Here is a 19,988-nt window from a genome sequence, read left to right on the forward strand (position 1 = left end):
TAACTGCTGGTGTACATTATACACAGTTGTTCTTTGTTGAAACAAGTACATAATTTTTGTCATGACAGGAAGTGGTTTGGTGATGATGGTGAAGTAGTCACTCTTCCTGACCCTAGACAACGCATCCCGTGCAACACTGCCATGTTCAGAGAACTTCACTGCAACCAGGAGGTTGAGTACAAACCAGTGAGTAGCTAAGGATTAGGTCTTGTTCCCTGGTATGACAACAGTAAGACCCTTTTAAGTAGTTTTACAATTGGTCAACTTTTGATTGTCAGGTTTGTGGCTTATCTGTGGCACCTATAGAAAATACCGCCTGAGGTAGGCCTTGAAGAAGAAAGAAGTTTAAAAATATTAATACAAGCGATGGATGCTAACAGATCAGTTCAGACAATGTTTAAGTCTTCGAGTGTAGCGAGTGCCCTACCTCGGGTGAAGATCTCAATAGACTGGGGAGAGAGCAGCGCACAATGGCTGCAGAAAGCATCTAATCACTGAACTAAAATTACTGTTTGGCCAATTTCAAATGCATGCCAAAGGCGATCAAAAGAATCTCTTCAATAAAATCCTTAAAAATTTTACAAGTGCTTTTTTACAATAATATTACTAAGTTCTTAAGTTATTTGGGTTTACGAAATATATTTAGGAACAGGGTGCGTTCTGAAATTCAGGTGTATAGCACAATGCCATTCTTATTCATTTATAAGCTAAAAAAGGAACATATCCATTTGGACGGTTATAAAAATAGTTGTCAGTATAAAGTAAATATGAAATAAAAGAATTACAGGAATGTGGCACTGATAGCACAAGTTAGAAAGACACGTGCACACGGTAAGAGATGCAGGTGTGCACTGTGCAGGTGAATGAAGGAGTGTGTCGGTGGGTCACATCAGGCTCCTTGGATGGGCTTAGCCCCTGGGTGACATTAGACCTTGAGGTACCATTGAACTTACTGCATTTCTGATGGGGATAGGTAATACTGTTAAGAGTTGTGGTACCCAATGACCATTTCAATATTTACAATAGACAAGTAAACAAAATGTTACAAAATACTGTAAATCCCTGTTAAGAAATTTCTTAAGGTGCTTAGAAATTTAGACTTAATACATAACAGGAAAATTTTATTCAAAGGGAAAAATTGTATATATTTATAGGTCCTTTGATAAATTGTATAACTTGCTTTGCAGGAAATTTTCTTAAGAGATTTCTACTGTAGAAGCACAAAAAGTATAAACCTTGAAAAATATAGTTCACTGTAGCAAATAAACAATTATGGAGTTCAAAAACACTTTATTTAAAAAATTTGGTGCTCAAAGGGGCCAAACATCAACGTGAAATATCGTAATTTTTTTTTTAAAGACAAAATCTGGTGTTCAATTTATTAAGTGACTGGTGATTTCTCAGCTTCATATTTGTGAGCAAAGTTCTTTAATGCAGCACTGAAGATGGCAGACACGTAACAGTATGGAATTCACAGCTTATATTACATTTGTAGTTTTTTTTTGCTTTCTGTTCAAGCAAAACACATGCAATGAAAACAGTGTGAAACAACCTTAGGAAAATAAGGTGTCCACAACCTGAATATGTAATGCTTTTTGTAGCCTGGTAGAGTGACAGCTTAACGGTGCGTCGTACGTATCATCTGTTACGTAGGAAATGACTCAAGGATATCGGGTAAGGCATGACAGGTGTTGTGTGCAGGCGGAGGTGCGGTGCCCGGGCCGCGGTGCAGTCCTGCCGCCCGACGGCCTGTACCTGCTGGAGCTGGAGCTGGGCGGGGTGGAGTTCAGCCACCACCCGCTCTTCAGCCGCGAGCACGTGCTGAGCCGCCGGCTGGAGGAGCAGTGCCGCCACCACGCCCGGCGGGTCGCCCTGGGGCAGGAGCGGCGGCTGGCCGGCAAGTTGGCGGCCCTGCGCCAGGCCCGCGACAGCCTCCGGGCCCTCCCGGACCTGCTGCCGGAGCAGGCTGCCCGACTCGCCAGGTCAGCTGCTGTTCCGCACAACCGGGACAAGTAGGACAAATACTCACTTGTAGATTGTCATCTGAGATACAGGGTTAGCTGAATATTATTATTTTTTAACTATATAATTTTTTTGTACTGAAAAAACAAAATTTGTCAGTAATTTTTAAATATATATATAAAATAGAGGAATTGGTAGTAGGTAAATAAACACAAAATTGTACTATAGAAATTAAAACCATTATTATAACCATTTTAATGCAAGATTTTTAACATTTGAAATTTATTTAAAATGCCAACTATTTAATTTTTAAAAATTTCTGGAAATATATTTATTCAGAAAAGAATCCTGGGGGGGGGTGTGGAAATTTCTGAAATTTTTTAACTACAATATTGTTTTTGTTAGTTAACATTTACTTAATTCAGTTAAAATACAAACTGAATGCCTGATCTCCCCAGAAATGGTTTGTAGAGGCTACTAATGAATAATGCTTCAGTCTATTTATGTTTATATGAACACTTTGTAATCAATTTTTAAAAAACAAATCCTTGCCTGTGAACTGCCTATGAACATGCTCATGCTCTGGCATTAACCAACTACCGTATGTATGGCAGCACGCCAAGAAAAGTATATAGCTGGGCCGTAGGTTTATCTAGCCTGACTGTGAACATTGCTTTAGCCGGGTCGTGCGCATTGCTCTAGCCGGGCGATTGGCGTTGCTCTAGCTGGGCCATTGGCGTTGCTCTAGCTGGGCCATTGGCATAGCTCTAGCTGGGCCATTGACTTTGCTTTAGCTGGGCCATTGCTGTTGCTCTAGCTGGACTATGGGCGTCGCTCTGAACGGCAGAGGATGTTTCTCTATCTGTGCCGTGAGTGTTGCTCCAGCCGGGCTGAGAGTGTTGCTCTAGCCAGGCCATGGGTGTTGCTCTAGCCGGGCCATGGGTGTTGCTCTAGCCAGACCATGGGTGTTTCTCTAGTCGGGGTGAGAGTGTTGCTCTAGCCAGGCTGTGGACATTTCTCTAGCCGGGCCATTTGCATTGCTCTAGTTGGGCCGTGGGCGTCGCTCTTTCCGGCCACGGTTATTGTCACGCCCTTGACCTTCAACTTTGCGGTCAAGGTTGACAAATTTCTCACACATTCTACCAAGAGGGTTATGCAATCAGCTGCCCAAATTAAACCTGTCCTTACTTATTTCCATTAAAAAACAAGAGCTGAAGTTTGTTATTTTCTCTAAAATTTTTTACATTCCAATCATGACCGTCACAGCAAATATTAGTGTTTCTTAATGCTGGTATTTATCATTTAATCCACAATGCTGATAAAACTGTACACGTGGTTAAAATGTTTTATGTACATAATTTTTTATACCAAATATATAGGTGTTCTTAATAACCTTGCCATACGAATGCGTTTAAAAAAAATAAATGCCAGGTAAATATAAATAGCATAAAAGTATTCTCTCAAATATTCTATTCTTACTAACACTAATTCCAGTAGAAAAAAAATATTCAAAAACAATCAAACCATCAATTTAAAGTACTATTACTAAATGGAGCGCTCCAAAAATTGTTTTTCTGGCTATTCAAAATCATCGCAAAAGTTCATGTCCATTTCCTAACATGCTTGGCCATATAACTCTACTCCGTACACATTCAGTTATCTAATTCACGAGTCATTTATTTAGTTATGTATTATCGTGTACTCGGAATTTCCATCCACAAACACAGCAATTTCGCAGACAAGAAGGCAGAACTCACTGCTTATTAACTGTTTCTATTTTCTCACACTGGTGTATAGAATTCATTAGCAACCAACAACAAGATTTTCTATACATGTGACATAATGTTATGTTAAAATGCAGTGTTAGATAAAATCAGTTTATACCAAAAAATCTGGTACCAGTGTATTCCTTGCTAAATTTCATTGCAGCCTAATTTAAAAACACAGCAAGTCCGCGACACTATAATTCATCTTCCGAATTTGCAAATTTTTGCCCTCAGCGGCTTATAGCACGTGTCGATAACCTTACTTCGTTTGGCGACGCTAAACTCCAGTGGCGTGCATTAAAACTCACAGTAGGAATTTAGTGCCGTCCTCGCCAGGCACTGGCAGTTGGACCCACTACGCTCGTTTTTGGTGAAATTACAAGTCCTCGCATCATCGGCCGGTCTCGTTCCACACCGCCGACTGCCATTGAATCGCTTCAGCTTCGTTCTACGGTTCCGCTGGGAAGTCGTTCCGAAAACATCCGAAGGAAGGGATCGGAAAGCGTGCGTGGGAAGCGTAAATAAATACCAGGAAATTAACATGGGAAATTATTTAAAACTAAAAATAAATTAACCTGACTATTAAAATAACACAATTCAAATAAAGTTAATAAAAATTACAAGGAAATATTATTAAAGCATAATAATGGAACAATGTTAACTCGGGTGTCCAACCCATGGAGGTAACTGGTAAGAGTCGCAGGTACCGGGAGGAGGTGCGGGAGACGCGCCGGCTGTGGCAGCAGGAGGGGTGCCGGGACCGGCAGCTGCTGGCGGGGATCCTGTGCCTGTGGCGGGACCTGAAGAGACTTCGGGAGGCGCAGGGCTACTCTGTCACCCCTGCTCGCCTGCACATCCGGCAGGAGCAGGGCGGGGACCCGCGGGAGCAGCAGGCGGCGTGGGACGAGGCCGTCCGGCGGGAGACGGAGGAGCTGCTGGAGGAGGTAACCCAGAACCATGCAGCTTCCTCTTCATCTCATTGTCAAGTTGTGGGCTGACCTAGCTACTTTGGTACCACTAACCTTTAAGTTATTTATTTCAACTATTTTTTAAAATTTAAATTGGGTATGAATCTATATTTAGGGAAGAAAATGTAAAATACAGTGTAGTTTTGAGCCTTCATTCAGTGCTAGGAATGTTGAGATTGAAATTTTAGAAATAAGTTTATTTTTTTCTCAAAACAAATAATTTTTTTGTTTTTTGTTTTAAATAATTTGTTGTTTGATTGGAAAAATTTTTTAAACGTTCTCCGTGATTTTACATTTGTTTGGTTACTGGTAGACCTGTGCCAATTCATATCCGTAGAAGCCGATATTGACTTTATTTATTAGTATCAGCAATACAACTTTAAGTGTTTTGCAAATTTAATCCAAAATCACAAAAGTAGCTGCCATAACATAATATTACACAACACACTTCACTAAAATTTGTTTTTTGAAGAAACATTTTAGGAAATCTAGTACCTTATTTATTTGCATGTATTCTGTCAACATGTACTCATTAGCTGCTAGCATGGAAGTGATAGTGTTGGGATGCACAGCCTAAAGAGAAGAGAGGGAAGACGTAACAGCTTCACACTGCGCCAAGCGCACCAGGCCATTACCTTGTATTTGCATCTGCTGCCTCTCTTTTAACTGTTAAAACTCAATCTAAAGTAGATGTCTCTGCTCTGTTTATTCATAAAATTTTCAAATGGAGCCTTTTTTCACTTTTCATTTCCAAAATATGTTTGCCCCGTTTCAACTGAACTTGAAATGTTCTTATCTCAGCTGCATCATCGTGACCTCCCTTTCCTCGTCATGTGCACATCTGGCTTGGAATTATCTGGCTCAATTATTTGCAATTTGTAAATTCACAAATTAAAAAATATACATATCTTAGGATACTGAAAAATAAAACTACCATAGTCATATAAATATATTTTTTAATTTGTTTCATTCTAAAAACAGTTTCAAAAAATGAATGGAAAACTGATATGTAGTTTCCCCATGAGGCAAGGTCTACATGGATGTGATCAGGCTGACACTCTTAGTTATGTGGTTATAAAATTTCCTTCTGCCGAGGCGATTGATACCCGTTGGGGACAAACCTGAGATATTCCGGAATTGGGAAATGAAACAGACGTTGACATGGCCTATGTGTGTACTCAGAGTACTCTTGTTCCCTCCACTCCACCAATTCATCCCAGCATTACTCCACACCCCATCGCACGTCACCTCACGCACTCTTCAAGGTGGCCAGAACAGCAGGTCTGTCCCTTGGGCAGGGCAGCCGGCTCCTGTAAGTGTCACACTCAACAAGTACTAATGTTTGTTTATTAGGGTGGTCCATGATGACATGAGAAAAATAAAAGTAAAAAATATTAATCTCCACACTGCTGTCTTTGTTCCACTAAGCAAAGTGAATAACCAAACCAAGATTTGGATCATTGGAGAAAATTTTAGGGGCCATATACGAGGGACGTTCTGGAAGTAAGTTTCGTCATTGTTTTGAAAGAGCAAATGGTACACCAGGTGAAACAAACAATCGCCGTAAGAATCCACACCATTTGCTGGTTCAACGACGGAAGTAGTGTCAGCGCGCCGACGAGAGAGTAGCAGCAGACCGGCGTGCCCAAGGTTATTTGAGTACAAATCATGATGTCAGACAGACGTGTACTGACGACGTGGTTGCCAATGGAAGTACGTGCTGTTATCCCAGCATTGAAAACCGTATCACTTCCAAAACACTGTTGAGATGGAGCAGACTGTGAACATTTCCTTGCATCGCTGGGCAACGAGTTGTGCCAGAGTGGTTTCTTCAAACTGATTGCACACTATGACAAATGTCTCAATGTTGGTGGAGACTATTTTCAAATTTAGATTTGTTTTCAGAACCTGTTAATGAGGGTATGTTGTCTGCATACAGATACCAAAAGCATTGCAATGTAATTAGTGTAATGATTTGATGGTAATGAGTGGTCACAAATTGATTTGTGGTGTTCCAGAGGCAAGACAGTTCTTGTATTGAGTGCAGTAATTTACAACAGGCATAACTGCATATGTGTTGGTACAAGTATTTATATTATTTATTTTTATTTTATTTATTTATTTATATTTGTAACATGCCCTACACCAACAGCACAAGGCTCCAATGGTGGGCACAACATGTAGGACAAGTACAAAACAAATACAGTAACAGAACAAAAACTAGAACAAAACAATTATAAGAACACAAAAATAGTAGGACAAAACAAAGACAAGACAATAAAACATACAAATATCCATATGAATGCTTAAATTCTAATAATTGCTTAAACTAACAAAAAGTTTCATGAGAATAACATGGTTATATTAACACACACACATATATATATATATATTAACATATATTTTAATATATATTAACATATATATATATATATTAACACACACACACACACGTGTGTATATATATATATATATATATATATATATAAATTTTTAGATTAATTAAAAATTACAATTATATAAAATTTAAATACTACATGTAACTAAGGTAAGTACCATAAAGGTAATTAATCTTTGGATGCCAAAAAAATAATTTTTTTAACAAGTTTTTTTCTCTGTGGTAGGTTGTAAGTGATTAACATACATATTGAAATTATTAACAAGTCTATATATAATATAATTTGTATTTAAGAGTGTGCATGTGCACAAAAAAGGTGGTTTATGGCTATTAAATGAAGGAATTTTAATGTCAGTTACATCAATCATATGAGGACATATAAGATTACCATAATAACGATTGAAAACAAAAATAGCATCTAAGATCTTTCTTCTAGTTGATAATGAACCGAGGAGGGAATTGAAATCTATGTTATTGATGGGATTTAATTTTTTGTTAATATAGTCAGATACTTCAGATTGAAACCTATCAAGCTTTTCAATGTCAGTGCTATTGATGCTATTCCATATACATATTAGAACCATATTCAAGTTTCAATCTTATTAGAGCTGTATAGAGAGAGAGAATAGAGTAGTCGATATTTGAGGTGTTGGAGGTGATAAGTTTAATTAGACCAAGTATTTTATTAGATACCGAGATAATGTTTTCAATGTGAAGATGAAAAAATAGTTTTTGATCAAGTAAAATTCCTAGGTCTTTGACATGTTGAGATTTTGTAATAGGTGAGTTATTAAGTTTGTATTCATATTGCAACGGGTAGATTTTTCTAGAGAAGGTAATGATAGAAGTTTTTTCCATATTAGAAATAGAAATTTCTGTAATATCACATTGTAGTAGATAACTGTCATGATATGAAGTGATGTTTCTATATATCTTTAAGTCATCAGCAAAAAGAGTGCCAACTGAGTTTTTTAATCCAGATATTATATCATCAATGTAAATATTGAAAAGTAAAGGAGATAGTGTGCCACCTTGAGGGACGCCAGAAGGAGTTGGGTGGAGATCTGAATTTATATTCTGTACTGAAACATAAAATGTTCTGTTATTTAAATAGCTTGTTAACCATGATAAATATTTATCACTTAGCCCAATTTTGGAACATTTGCTTAGTAGTATTTGATGATTAACAGTGTTGAAAGCTTTAGCTAAATCAAATTAACAAACATCTACTTGACCACGTGTGATGACTTCAGAATAAATGGGATTAAGAAAGGAGACTAAGTTTGTCATGGTTGTTTTACCTGTTCTGAAACCATGCTGTGAATCAGACAATCTATTATTTACATTAAACGCTAAGTGTTTAAATATTATTTTGTCAAATATTTTGGCAAATCCATTTAAAAGGGATATAGGCCTGTAATTTGAAACAATAGAAGTTTTGCCCTTTTTGTGTACAGGAATAATCTTGGCAATTTTCCATTTGTCGGGGTAGATGCTATTTACAATACTGAAATTATATATATGCTGTAAGAGAGAAGCAAGGATTAAGGAGCAACCTTTGATAATAAAATTTGGTATGTTATCAGGTCCTGTGGACAATGGAAATTTTAAGGTTTTTATACTCCAAAGGACTAGACTAATTGAGATACTAGACATAGGGATATTGTATGAACTACAATTGGAAATATATTGGTTATTTTTGTTATTAGGAGTTACATAGACACTTGAAAAATATTCAGCAAAGCAATTCACAATTAAATTATTATTATCCGTAATTGAGTCATTAATTTTAATTGAGGGATGCTGACTATAACCCTTTCTCATTATTTTAACATAATTCCAAAAAAATTTAGGGTTTTGTTTAATTTTGTTGTTAATATTACAAAGCCAGTTTGTTTTATCTCTACGCAGAAGTGATTTAGTTTCCTTGCGGTAATCTGAGAATAATGAATAGTAAAACGGATTCAGATTTTGTTTATATAATTTATGATAGTGCAATTTCTTCTTAAGAGGTTTTATTAGCTGGTTAGAATACCATAGGGGATACTTCATAGCCTTTTTAATAGAACCATATACAGTAGTCAACCATGGTATTAGGTAATATTTTTAGAATTGTATAAAATTGACCAGTCATGGTCCCTAAGAGCAATAAAAAGGCCTAGGTAGTCACCAATCTTATAGTTTTTATATGACGACGATGTATTATCGTTAATTGACATATCAAATTGGAAGGTTATCTCTAATGCAGGATGAAAACTATCTTCTTTAACTAGTGGTTCCAGAGCTTTGCTAACCAGACATAATTCCATATTAGTAAAACATAGGTCCAAGAGTTGGGCCGAAGGTTGAGTATGATTAAGCTGAGTTAAACCTCTTGCTGATACAAAGTTGATTAATGATCTGGCTTTCGACTTAATATTTGATTGAACTATATTTTGGGTATACAGTTGAGACCAGTCAATGCCTGGAACATTAAAATCACCTATTATTATTAAAGAGACATCAGAATTCACAAACTTATCTTCAAGGGCTTCAAAGTATGATGCATGGAATTATGAGACCAGGGAAACCAGGAATAGGGAATATTGAATATTGAATATTGAATATACATAATACACTTGAGAATAAGACAACCTTGATAATAAGAGACATTTGATTAATGTAAGGTGACCTAAACTCTAAATAAAAGAATATTTGAATTATTAAATCTCTCATAATTTACAATAACTTAAAATTTGGGTTAAATTCTGCTGTGTCAAAGATAACACATACATCTTTTGGAATTAATTTGTCTGAAAGGGTTGGATTTGTTTACAGAGTGGCCAATAATACATGTTTAAGTTAAAATACCTTAATATATATTTTTCCATGTTTCAAAAGTAAAAGGGACTTTTCATAGCTCAGGAATTATTTTGCATCAAGAGGTGAACCTTAATGAAGAATTTTTGTTTATGTTTTCATTTCATTTGCATGTTAAGGTATCTAACTTTTTAGTTTTAATTTCATTTAAGAATAGCAGCAATTGGCGATATTTCCTCCTGAGTTTCTCACTGGCCTTCATATTCTCTCATAAGACTTGAAAGCAGATGGTGAAGAAATACAGGGAAATGAAGCACGAGAATTGTAGTTGTTGATACTGACAATTAAAATTTTAGTTAAATATGTTTAAAAAATTTAAAATTACACAGCCCAGTAGTTGTGTTGTCACAATTGAAGCTGTTTGGCCTTATTAAGCCAACATACCCTTGATTTTAGTAATGATGAGGTAGTAAGTATTGTGCTCAGACATGACCTCAGAATGTGGAAAGGGGCGAGGTTGGTGGTGATAAAATTCGCAAGCAATGGGAGGATCATTTTTAAAGTAAACATTCTCTTGTAAAACATTCAGCAGCATACCTTATTTAGTAACGCATCGTACTGATACCGGAGACCCATAAGTGTTTAGCATTGCAGATTCTTACCCTCTCGACATGTAAAACATTGGCATAAATATGTAATTTGTAATGGTTTTTGACCATTTTTCAGTAATTGGCTAGGTTTTCTGTTTCAGTGTTAATACTGGCTGATTATATGTTAGCAATGTGTTGTTTTGCTCTTATTTCAAATTAAATCATTAAGTTTTTTAAGTGTGTTTGTTAATTAACTAAATTTAAACTTTTAGGGCAAAAAGTTTATCTGGCTGGTTGGTTAGTTTTCAGGTGCAGACATATATATTTCTTTGCTTTTTTTTGTTATTATTCTTTTTATGAAAGCATGATAATCCAGTGTGACTGTAAATTACCTCAGTGTTAGAGTGCAAGAGAGAATCAGAATCAATTATTCCATGCCGAATGTGGAAACTCAAGGACAAATGCATCATCATAATTGGAAAGAGACAGAGAAGGGAAAGCCCTTAGTTATATGTATGCAGAGTTATTTCATTTCTTGTAACTTGTGCTTTATTGGCTGATCTTTGAAAGTATGTTTTAAGCTTGTATGTGATTGGTTGTGAGGACATGATGTAGGTAGTCAGGTCGGTCGTTAGTCATGTAGTTGTGAGAACAAAGGGTTGCGGTCAGATGATGGCTCAAAATTAAATAATAATGTAGTGAGTTGAAGCAAATTTCACGGCTGTGGTCCAGGCAGCACCTATTTATAAACATTTTTGGACATGTTATTTAGAATTTTTTGATTGCAGTCATTGGTGCTAAGCCCCCAATGAGTCTTGAAAATTAGTTTAGTCAATGTTCCATGGACAGGGTCCTTGGCTTGTGCTATGAGTTAGTGTGTGAACACAGACATAAATATCATTAATAAATCTTCTCTTTGGCAGACATTTTGGTACCATTTTAAAGTTAATTGTTTTCTTGAAGCAACAAACTTTTGTGTGATGGTTTGTGAATTATCTGGAACAGTGTTGTGTTTGGAAGAGGGTAGCTTTTGTGCTAATGTGAGTTTTCGGTATACGGTAATAAAAAGCAGTGAATTTATTTTCAGCATGAATCATTTAGAGCAACTTTTTTATGAAATTCGAACAGTATTTTTGAGTCCAACAAATTATTCAAGTGTATGTATGAGCAATTCAGACCAATTTTGAGCTAGCCGGTGAGGTCTGGATTGTTACAAGTAGGCTGATGATGGGACCATGCATGTTGTTGACCTGAGGGTATATGATTCAATACCCCTTGGTACTTTGGCCACATTGGGCTTACTGCTACAGCCAGCCGTGTGAGGTAGGGTTGCATGCCACTTAAACTGCTTTGACATGAAGAGTCATAAATGGGAAACAAAGATGGTTGAGTAATATATATATATATATATATGTGTGTGTGTGCATATATATATATATACACACACACACACACACACACATCTATATGTGTATGTATGTTCCCTAGGGACTCCAAAACGGCTGGACCGATTTTGATGAAAGTTTCAGGCAATCTTCAGATTAGCCCAGCGGGTGATCCTGTGAAGTTTGGTAGTGATAGGTTCAAGAGATTTTTTTTTGGCATATTTGTGTCAAATTATTACAAAACTAGATTTTTTTCTATTTTTCTTTTAGATTTTTGAACATTCACAATTAAAAGTGATATTAGGATTGCTATGTGCTATAAATTTGTTTAATAGCTTGAAAAGAACTCGCTAGGAAAAATTATAAATATGCCATCATGTAGTGAAATTGCTAAAGAAACATAATACCAACACATATGCAAGAAATTAGGATTAAATTCCATTATAACCAATAATTGTTTTGCTGTGCAGAAGCAAAAAAAAGGGGGGGGGGGGGTTAAAGGTCGTTCTCATTTTGACTTCAAATATTAAAATGGCAAAGATTGTATACACCAACTCCCTTACTTCTTACCTCCATATTTAAAACACGAGGAAGGTCAGTGATCAGGTTAAATTTCGAAAATACGAGTAGTATCTGAAAATTACCATTAAATACTTTATGTCAGTTCCTCTTTTCTATGGTCCGACTAATAATGGTGGCATGCGAGTCAAGAGAGAGATGGATGGATATATATATATATATATATATATATATATATATATATATATATATAGACAGAGAGAGGGAGAGGGGTAGAGAGTGACAGTGAGATTGAGGGGGTTAGAGATAAAGTGATAGAGAAATATAGAGTGATGGAGAGAGATATAGATATATAGATATAGAGTTATAGGACTAGAGAGATATGTAGAGTGATATATATATATTAAGAGAAATATATATATAGTAGATAGATAAAGATATAAAAATATACGGTTAGAAATTTAGAGAATTATACTGCTATATTTCTGTAGAGATCAACAGATATGGATATATAGTGTGCTATAGAGATATATAGATTGAGAGATATGGAGATATGGAGTATTATGGAGATATGAATATACAGAGATAAAGATATATATATATATATAGAGAGAGAGAGAGAGTTACAGAGAGATAAAGAGAGATAGATAGCAAGTGATGCTTTGTATATGTGTACAAATTTAAAAAAAAATTACAAAAAAAATTCTAAAGAAGGATTGCAATGCATACCAGGCATTAGCTAGTATGTTTATAAAGAAGATAAGGATAACTGTAGTAGCAACCACAAATTTATAGCAGCCTGAGAGTATTCAAAAATATTTAATAGTCTTGAATAATTTGATATTCAATGTTCAGGAAAAATGTTATGTTCAATTATACATTTCAAATTTCATATTTTTTCTAATTATATTTTTCCAGTGGATATGCCTACACCATGCAGGAATCATTCACCAAATATATATATATATATATATATATATAAAAATTAACATGGATAAGGCTGAGATGATTTATTGAGAAATTTAGATTTGTTTTCTGCAACATTATTCTCATATTTTTTTAAATATTTTACAACTAATCAGTGATTATGATTTAAAATTATTAATAATACTGATATTTGGTGTATATAATAATATCAGCAAAACAACTTTCAAACTTAAAATTTATTGGTTAAAAAATGCAGTGACAGTTTTTTTGTCTTAATTTCCTTTATTTTACACCTGTTCATTATGGTTCTATATATATTCCTCTCTGTTTTTAATTTTTTTTATTTTACTGTACTTTCAATCAGTTTTTCTTGGATTTTTGTGAAGTATGAAAATGAAATTCATTACCGTGTATGTTTCTAACTAGATTCGAAAAATATTCAACATTCGTGAACATTGTAATATCCAATTCAAATGAAATAAAAAAAACGTATTCATAGAAGCTTACAATTGTATTGTACAACACAATCATAACTAGTCAGTGCTCTCAGTGGTATGTGTGGAGTTCAGGTGAATGACAGCTTGGAACACTCACATGCCTGGGAGGTCAGGAAGTCACTCTGGCAGCTGGGTGTGCTCTCAGATGCACTTGCTTCAGGACCTGTCCCTTGCTGAGCGGACCTGTGTGCATGATTCCCGGTGGGGCCAGACAAGTTAAATATAAATTTTTTTCTTTTGAGGCACTTATGTTTCCTTCCCCTAGGCATGCTATCAATACTCCATCGACATCTCGTCACCCCACGCCTCCAGACATGTCAACAATCACAAATCAGTAGTAATAGTTACAAATTATGGATGGTTCTCCAGAAATTCTGATTTAAGATAAGTTTGGCAAATATTTTAAATTTTTTACATGTAGAGAACAGTGAACACTTTGTTTTGTGACCCTTCCAGAAGAAAAGTTGATCTGCTAGCGCCTCGCACATTAGAGATGTGTATTGTGTGTGCTGATTGTTCCTATTTGGAAAATAAGCAGTTGTTTTTTTGCTATTTTCAAGAAAATTTGTTTATTTCAGTGTTTAACCATGTACACCTATCCCTCACTTAGCACAACTAATTAGTTCCTAAAAATGCTCTTGTTATTTGAAATCATGTATTCTGAAGCATTAGTTTCCATAAATAGCAAGGCTAATTTATTTAATGTGTTCCAAAATTGTGTAGGAAAATGTACTTTACAGAATATAAATGCGCTGAATAACACTCAACTATAAACATGTCACACTATTTATCTTTATATGCCTCCCATCACACTTTGTATGATAAATACGTCACAGCGTAACGGGAGATATGTGGTTATGTACTTCATCGTCAGTCGGCTGGCTGACTTGCCCGTCTGGGCGAGACCTTCAACTCACGTCGCGTACCTTTCCAAACCATCCTTTACTGACAGTGAAACCTATATTACTGTCCGGATGATTACATTTTAATTTTTCAAAAATTAAAGTGCTTATTCGCATATCACCACCTGGTTCACACCAGTCCTGTCAGGCCAATGATAATTTTTTTCATTGCAACATTCATTTAGAAACCTTTTCCATGTGAATCATCTGTTCATTTCTGTTCCGGTATCTAATGTCAAATATATTTCCGCTAGTACAACCAACAGCATCAGACTTATATAAACTTTTGATAAGAGTCCTTATTTTGTACGATTGTGCGCACAGTTGACTTGCTTAAAAGTAAAGTGTTATCAACATAAGTGTAGCCTTCATTACAATCTGCGCACTGTAATACTTCTAATTTTGTCTCAAATACTTGAACATGATCCATTATGAGTGATCAAGCACGTACAGTTACCGGCAGCTGAATAGGCAGACGTTGCTTTTGTTTGATTGAATTCCCTGCCACTGGCTAGACTGAGTTCACGGCCCGGTCTGTGGCCAGGCGACAACGGTACGGCACGGCAGCATATGCGCGGATGTAAAAAAATTTTAACCTTTACACTCCATATCTGCAATTTAACTTGCCATAGCTGATGTTTGTACAGCCAGATCTGCATGCGCATCTTTTCCCCCTGTGTTTGGCTAAATGTATCCCACGGCACATCTGTTGTTTACAGAAGTTGAAACAGACTTCGTGGCGTCGTGCTTGACTTTTTTTTTTTTGCCTGCTGAGATTTCGTGCTATTTGAGACTGGGGCAGTAAAAATCACATTGCGCTAAATGAATCCATGCAATCTGAAGACGTGCTAAGTGAGGGATAGGTGTATTGTGCAAATTTTCTGTAGTATAGAAAATAAAGTTTCAATAGTGTTTTAGGATACCTATAAGCTATAACTGTATTTAAAGTTGGTTTTCCTGTGCCTCTAATGACATTAATGTCAGCGAGACATTAAGTCCTAATTTATTAATTCAGTAATTCCTGTGAGTGAGTTGCCAGCCCATGCACATTTATATAATGAGTGAGGGCACTCACAGCGTACTTGGGAAATGTGGATGTCTAATATTAACATTGTAATACACTTTCTAAAAAGGTTTTAAACGCATGAAGTAAGGACTTGTAAACAATCGTACTGCTTGCATGTGCAGCGCAAGGCATGCAAGAGGCAGCAGGAGGCTGCACAGGAAAGGACGGAGGACTCGCGAGCCGATGAAGCGTCGGAGGACGAAGAGGTGGAAGAGTCTGGGGAGCTGGACGTCGTGGGGATGGCTGCTGGTGTGGAGGAACGGCTGAAAGAGTGCATGCGTCCCCCAGGAGAGCCCCTGCTACATCTGGAGCTGACTCACAGCCTCCCTGTGGACCAGAACCCTGCACCAAACAAGTGAGACCACTGCAGTGATTAGTGCAACTCGGATCAAATCATGTTCCTCAACGTGTCTCCACGGCACTTAAAGTAGGTAAAATTACAAACACAGGAATGTGCGATAAAATATATAGGGCTCTCTTTGCACTTCCAGATTTTACACTTTCCTAAATTTTTACTCAAATTTTTTTTTGAAGTACTAATAAAATAGTTAGGTGTATCTATGTACTGAGGCAGGATGATAAATTCAATGATAGCTGCTGCATCTTGCGCAGTATTGCCTCTAAATACAAAGCTCTGAAATGCCATGAAGTCTTCTTGTCATGCATAGGACAACTATTAAATTTCACTGGTATCTAACATTATATGATGGATAAATGAACATAAAGACATAATGCAAGTCCTTTGAATGCTTTCAAGAATCTATACCAGGTGTTTCATGACTAAAAAATATTCTGATATGATGTGGTTTTAGCCATTTTCACTGTCTATAGTTTAATAACGAATTATATCCATCTGCCCTCAACACATTCTTAAATGCTTTTCATAAACTGACACCACTCGTATATCTTGAGCAGTTTTAAAATTGCATGCTTTCTTCAGAAGCAATTGTACACTGTAGTCCTCGGAACAGTGACAAAATTATTCTTATCATCATTGTGGGTTGTTACTGACAACTGTGGCCAAAATTTCTGAACAAAGTTCCTAAACACAAAAAAAAAAATGGTTTTCTGTAAAGTCAGTTTACAGACAATAGTTTAATGTGACAAAGTCATAACAAAACATTAATGAAATGATAGCATACTTTTATGAATAAAATTGAATCATTTGTAATGAATTATCACTATTTTGTATGGATACAAAGAAGGAGTGAAATGAAATCTACAATTTCATTGATAAATTTACTTTTATTTGCACTCATTAATTCAAATATGTTTATTACTTTAACGAAGAGATTATTTTAACTATAACTTGTATACATGTTTGCTATTTAACTTCTTCAAGTCTGTGTTATTCTGTTAAGGATAGGACGATGATAGGAAAAGTAGGAAACGAATAGGAGTGTTTCTAGAATGATGTGAAGGAAAATGGCTTACCCAACATCAAGATGCAGTCAAAAATAATATATTTGCGCCACGGACTCTGCAGCAATGCTAGGATGAACGGGTTAGTAAAGAGCAATGAAAATGTTACATTGAAATGCATGAAAACAGAATTACGCCACGGACTCGGTTGCAATGCTAGGAGGTTCAGGTTAGCAAAGAGAAATATAAAATGAGCGTAATGGGACACAGCGAAACGGGACAAAGTGCGTAATGGGACACTTTCATGCGTGCAGCCGGCATTCATCTATTTATTAGACGTCACGTCAAAAAGTTCAATATACACGGTATAGCCACAACCACAGCCGTTATTAAATTAATTGCAAGCCATTACGTGACCGCGACCTTTCGGTGCCGCAACCACACACTGACTGACTCTGTGTTCGCCCTGTGTCCTCCAACAAGGAGAAAGTTACTCATGTAATGTAATTTCTGACCAATCACGACAATTACAAAAGAAAAATGAGCCAATCACTGGGACATAACAATAGCCTCTCTACCAAAATCACTATACTTTCCCATGCACGGGCACTGCCTGTCTTTCTCTCTCATGCTTATATAACTGATAAAACCATTGCTTCAGTCCAATTGTTCCAGAACCTTCTACAACAATTCCTGTATCCCCATATTAACAATGTAAAGAAATACAATGAACAATACCTAAAAAATAAGTGAAGCACATAGAAGTGTAACCATACAAATAAAGAAACAGGTAAAAATAACTTTAAGTGACTTATTCACTATAAAACAAGTATATAATCAGAAATACAAAAGCACGAAATAATGTAAATTTTGATCAGGAAACACTTGGCAAACACATGAATACTTCTCCAAAACAATAAATATCTGTTAATTACATGACATTGAGAAACCTTACCAAGTACTATGATCAGAATACATAATAGATCTATGATTAACTCATTTAAGAAATGGGGATGGCATTAACCAGCGACACAGTTGGTCAGGGATTATCAGAGCATCACTGAATAACTAGGTCATCTCTCACTGGGATTCTCACACTTATTACCAAGAATACTTAATACAATCACGGAATGTACATAGTGCTGCATTATTAATGTCACCTCTGCTAGCTCAAGTGTAGTTTTTATACGTGAAGTGTATGAGAAACTTGCAAGGCAAAATCAAGACTTTGTTACTTCACATGTTTAAAGTGTGCCGTTTCAGTGCTACTTTCAGGCACAAATGTACGATTTTAAATTTAATTTTAAATTTTTATAGAAGGATACCAGAAAAATAAGGTAGCATTTTTAATTTCATTTAATTTTGTTTCCATTACTGTACACTCCGACTTAATCTTGTGCAACCCAATGCACCTGCGCTTGTTCGCAGGCCCAATCAGATACCTTTGCTAACATTTGGTGATCGCAGCATCTCGGCAGCGGTTTGCATCACGTTTTCTCCCTGTAACAGTATGACTTTTCGTGCCAGTGAACGCTACCCCAAGCCCACCACTAGCAACTTTTATTTCTCGGAGGCAAGCATGGGTAAGCTGTTTGTCAGCACGTCGAGGAGCATATTACAGTCCGCGGCGACGCCTTGGGACGGTCCACACGACGCCTTTCCCAGGCGACTTAGCAAGTTTAGACCCCCCTTCCCTCATCACCCACCTGGAGCTTCACGAGAATTTCAACCCGGATCATCATCCTCCAGTGAACCCGCTCAGGGTACATGGTCTCCCCAAGGACATTCGCCCTTGTCAAAAAGCGCCCTCAGCGAAGTCTAGCGGCGGGAAAAATCCCTAACCTCACTCTGTCCGCCAGTTGCGAGAGCACCCATTGCAATCTAGCGGACGTTTCTGTGACCCTCCAGACAGGTTCTCATCTTGGCCGCCCGAGCGCACTACTCATCCCTCCCATAATAGACAGCTTGTCACAATCGACCTTGGCAGCAGTCGCAGTGCAATTGCGATCTCAGTTTGCCTGCGACTCGCGTTAGAGCGCGGCGAGCGTTTTGCAGTCTGCTTCGCACCTTCGGGCATTTCCGGACACCTTCGGGCAATCACGGCCCCCCCCCCCCCCCCCTTCTTTGGAGGGTGGCAGTTACTTCCTACTTCCTTTAATTAGGCGCCTCGACGCCATTTTTCGAATATTCGGCGGGCAGCATCTGGTCTGTGCGGACCACGCGTCGCGATTCGCGAGAGTCAATCTCTGTTGTTCGACCAAGACTCGACACTACGTCATGTAGTCACCAACGTCAAGGCATAGAGGCCTCAATCTTCTTATTTTTTAATTTGGCTGCCCGTAATAGTTTTTTTTAATCTAAATTATTTCTTCCTCTCTCGTCATGACTACCGCGAACTTCCACGCCGGGAGCTGCCTTTTCTGCTCCTGGAGCCAGCCTATATGACTTCACCCCGCTGTTTTGGGTAAGTGGTCTCGTCATATCTCCCCCCCCCCCCCTCTCTCTTTTTGGCCTTTCCCTGGGCGTAGTCTTGCCCAGACTTAGCCGCCTGTTAACCAGTCTAAGCAATTTGGGACTTTGGTTACATGCGGGGTGCAAGATTAGGCGCAAGAATAATGTGCAAGATTAACTGCAATATTAGCTTCAAGACACCAAATTATAATGGAACTTCACTGCCAAATTAGCAGTCTGTGATTGGGCTCATGCTGTCAGAAGTTTTCTCCCCTCTCCAGTCGAGATACAAGTTTCTACATAAAATGATTTCTTCTGGACTTTAATCTACCGAAACCTCCGGTGCCAGGACACAGGATTTAATTAAATTCAGTTGAAAAGAAAATTAAAAACAAA

The 19,988-nt window shown here is 37.1% G+C and overlaps 1 protein-coding gene across 4 annotated transcripts in view; it reads left to right on the top strand.

Annotated features, from left to right (window-relative positions):
* The window catches only part of LOC134531185 (coiled-coil and C2 domain-containing protein 2A), a 210,444-nt gene that overhangs the window by 79,999 nt on the left and 110,457 nt on the right, over positions 1-19,988 (top strand). For all 4 annotated transcript variants that reach the window (XM_063366819.1, XM_063366822.1, XM_063366821.1 and 1 more), the window contains exons 9-12: positions 69-186; positions 1,702-1,982; positions 4,432-4,672; positions 15,902-16,134. In XM_063366819.1, coding sequence (XP_063222889.1) covers positions 69-186; positions 1,702-1,982; positions 4,432-4,672; positions 15,902-16,134 — 873 coding nt within the window. The remainder of the gene's footprint in view (positions 1-68; positions 187-1,701; positions 1,983-4,431; positions 4,673-15,901; positions 16,135-19,988) is intronic.

The sequence above is a fragment of the Bacillus rossius genome, chromosome 3 (genome assembly GCF_032445375.1).
Source record: "Bacillus rossius redtenbacheri isolate Brsri chromosome 3, Brsri_v3, whole genome shotgun sequence".
Lineage (NCBI taxonomy): Eukaryota > Metazoa > Arthropoda > Insecta > Phasmatodea > Bacillidae > Bacillus > Bacillus rossius.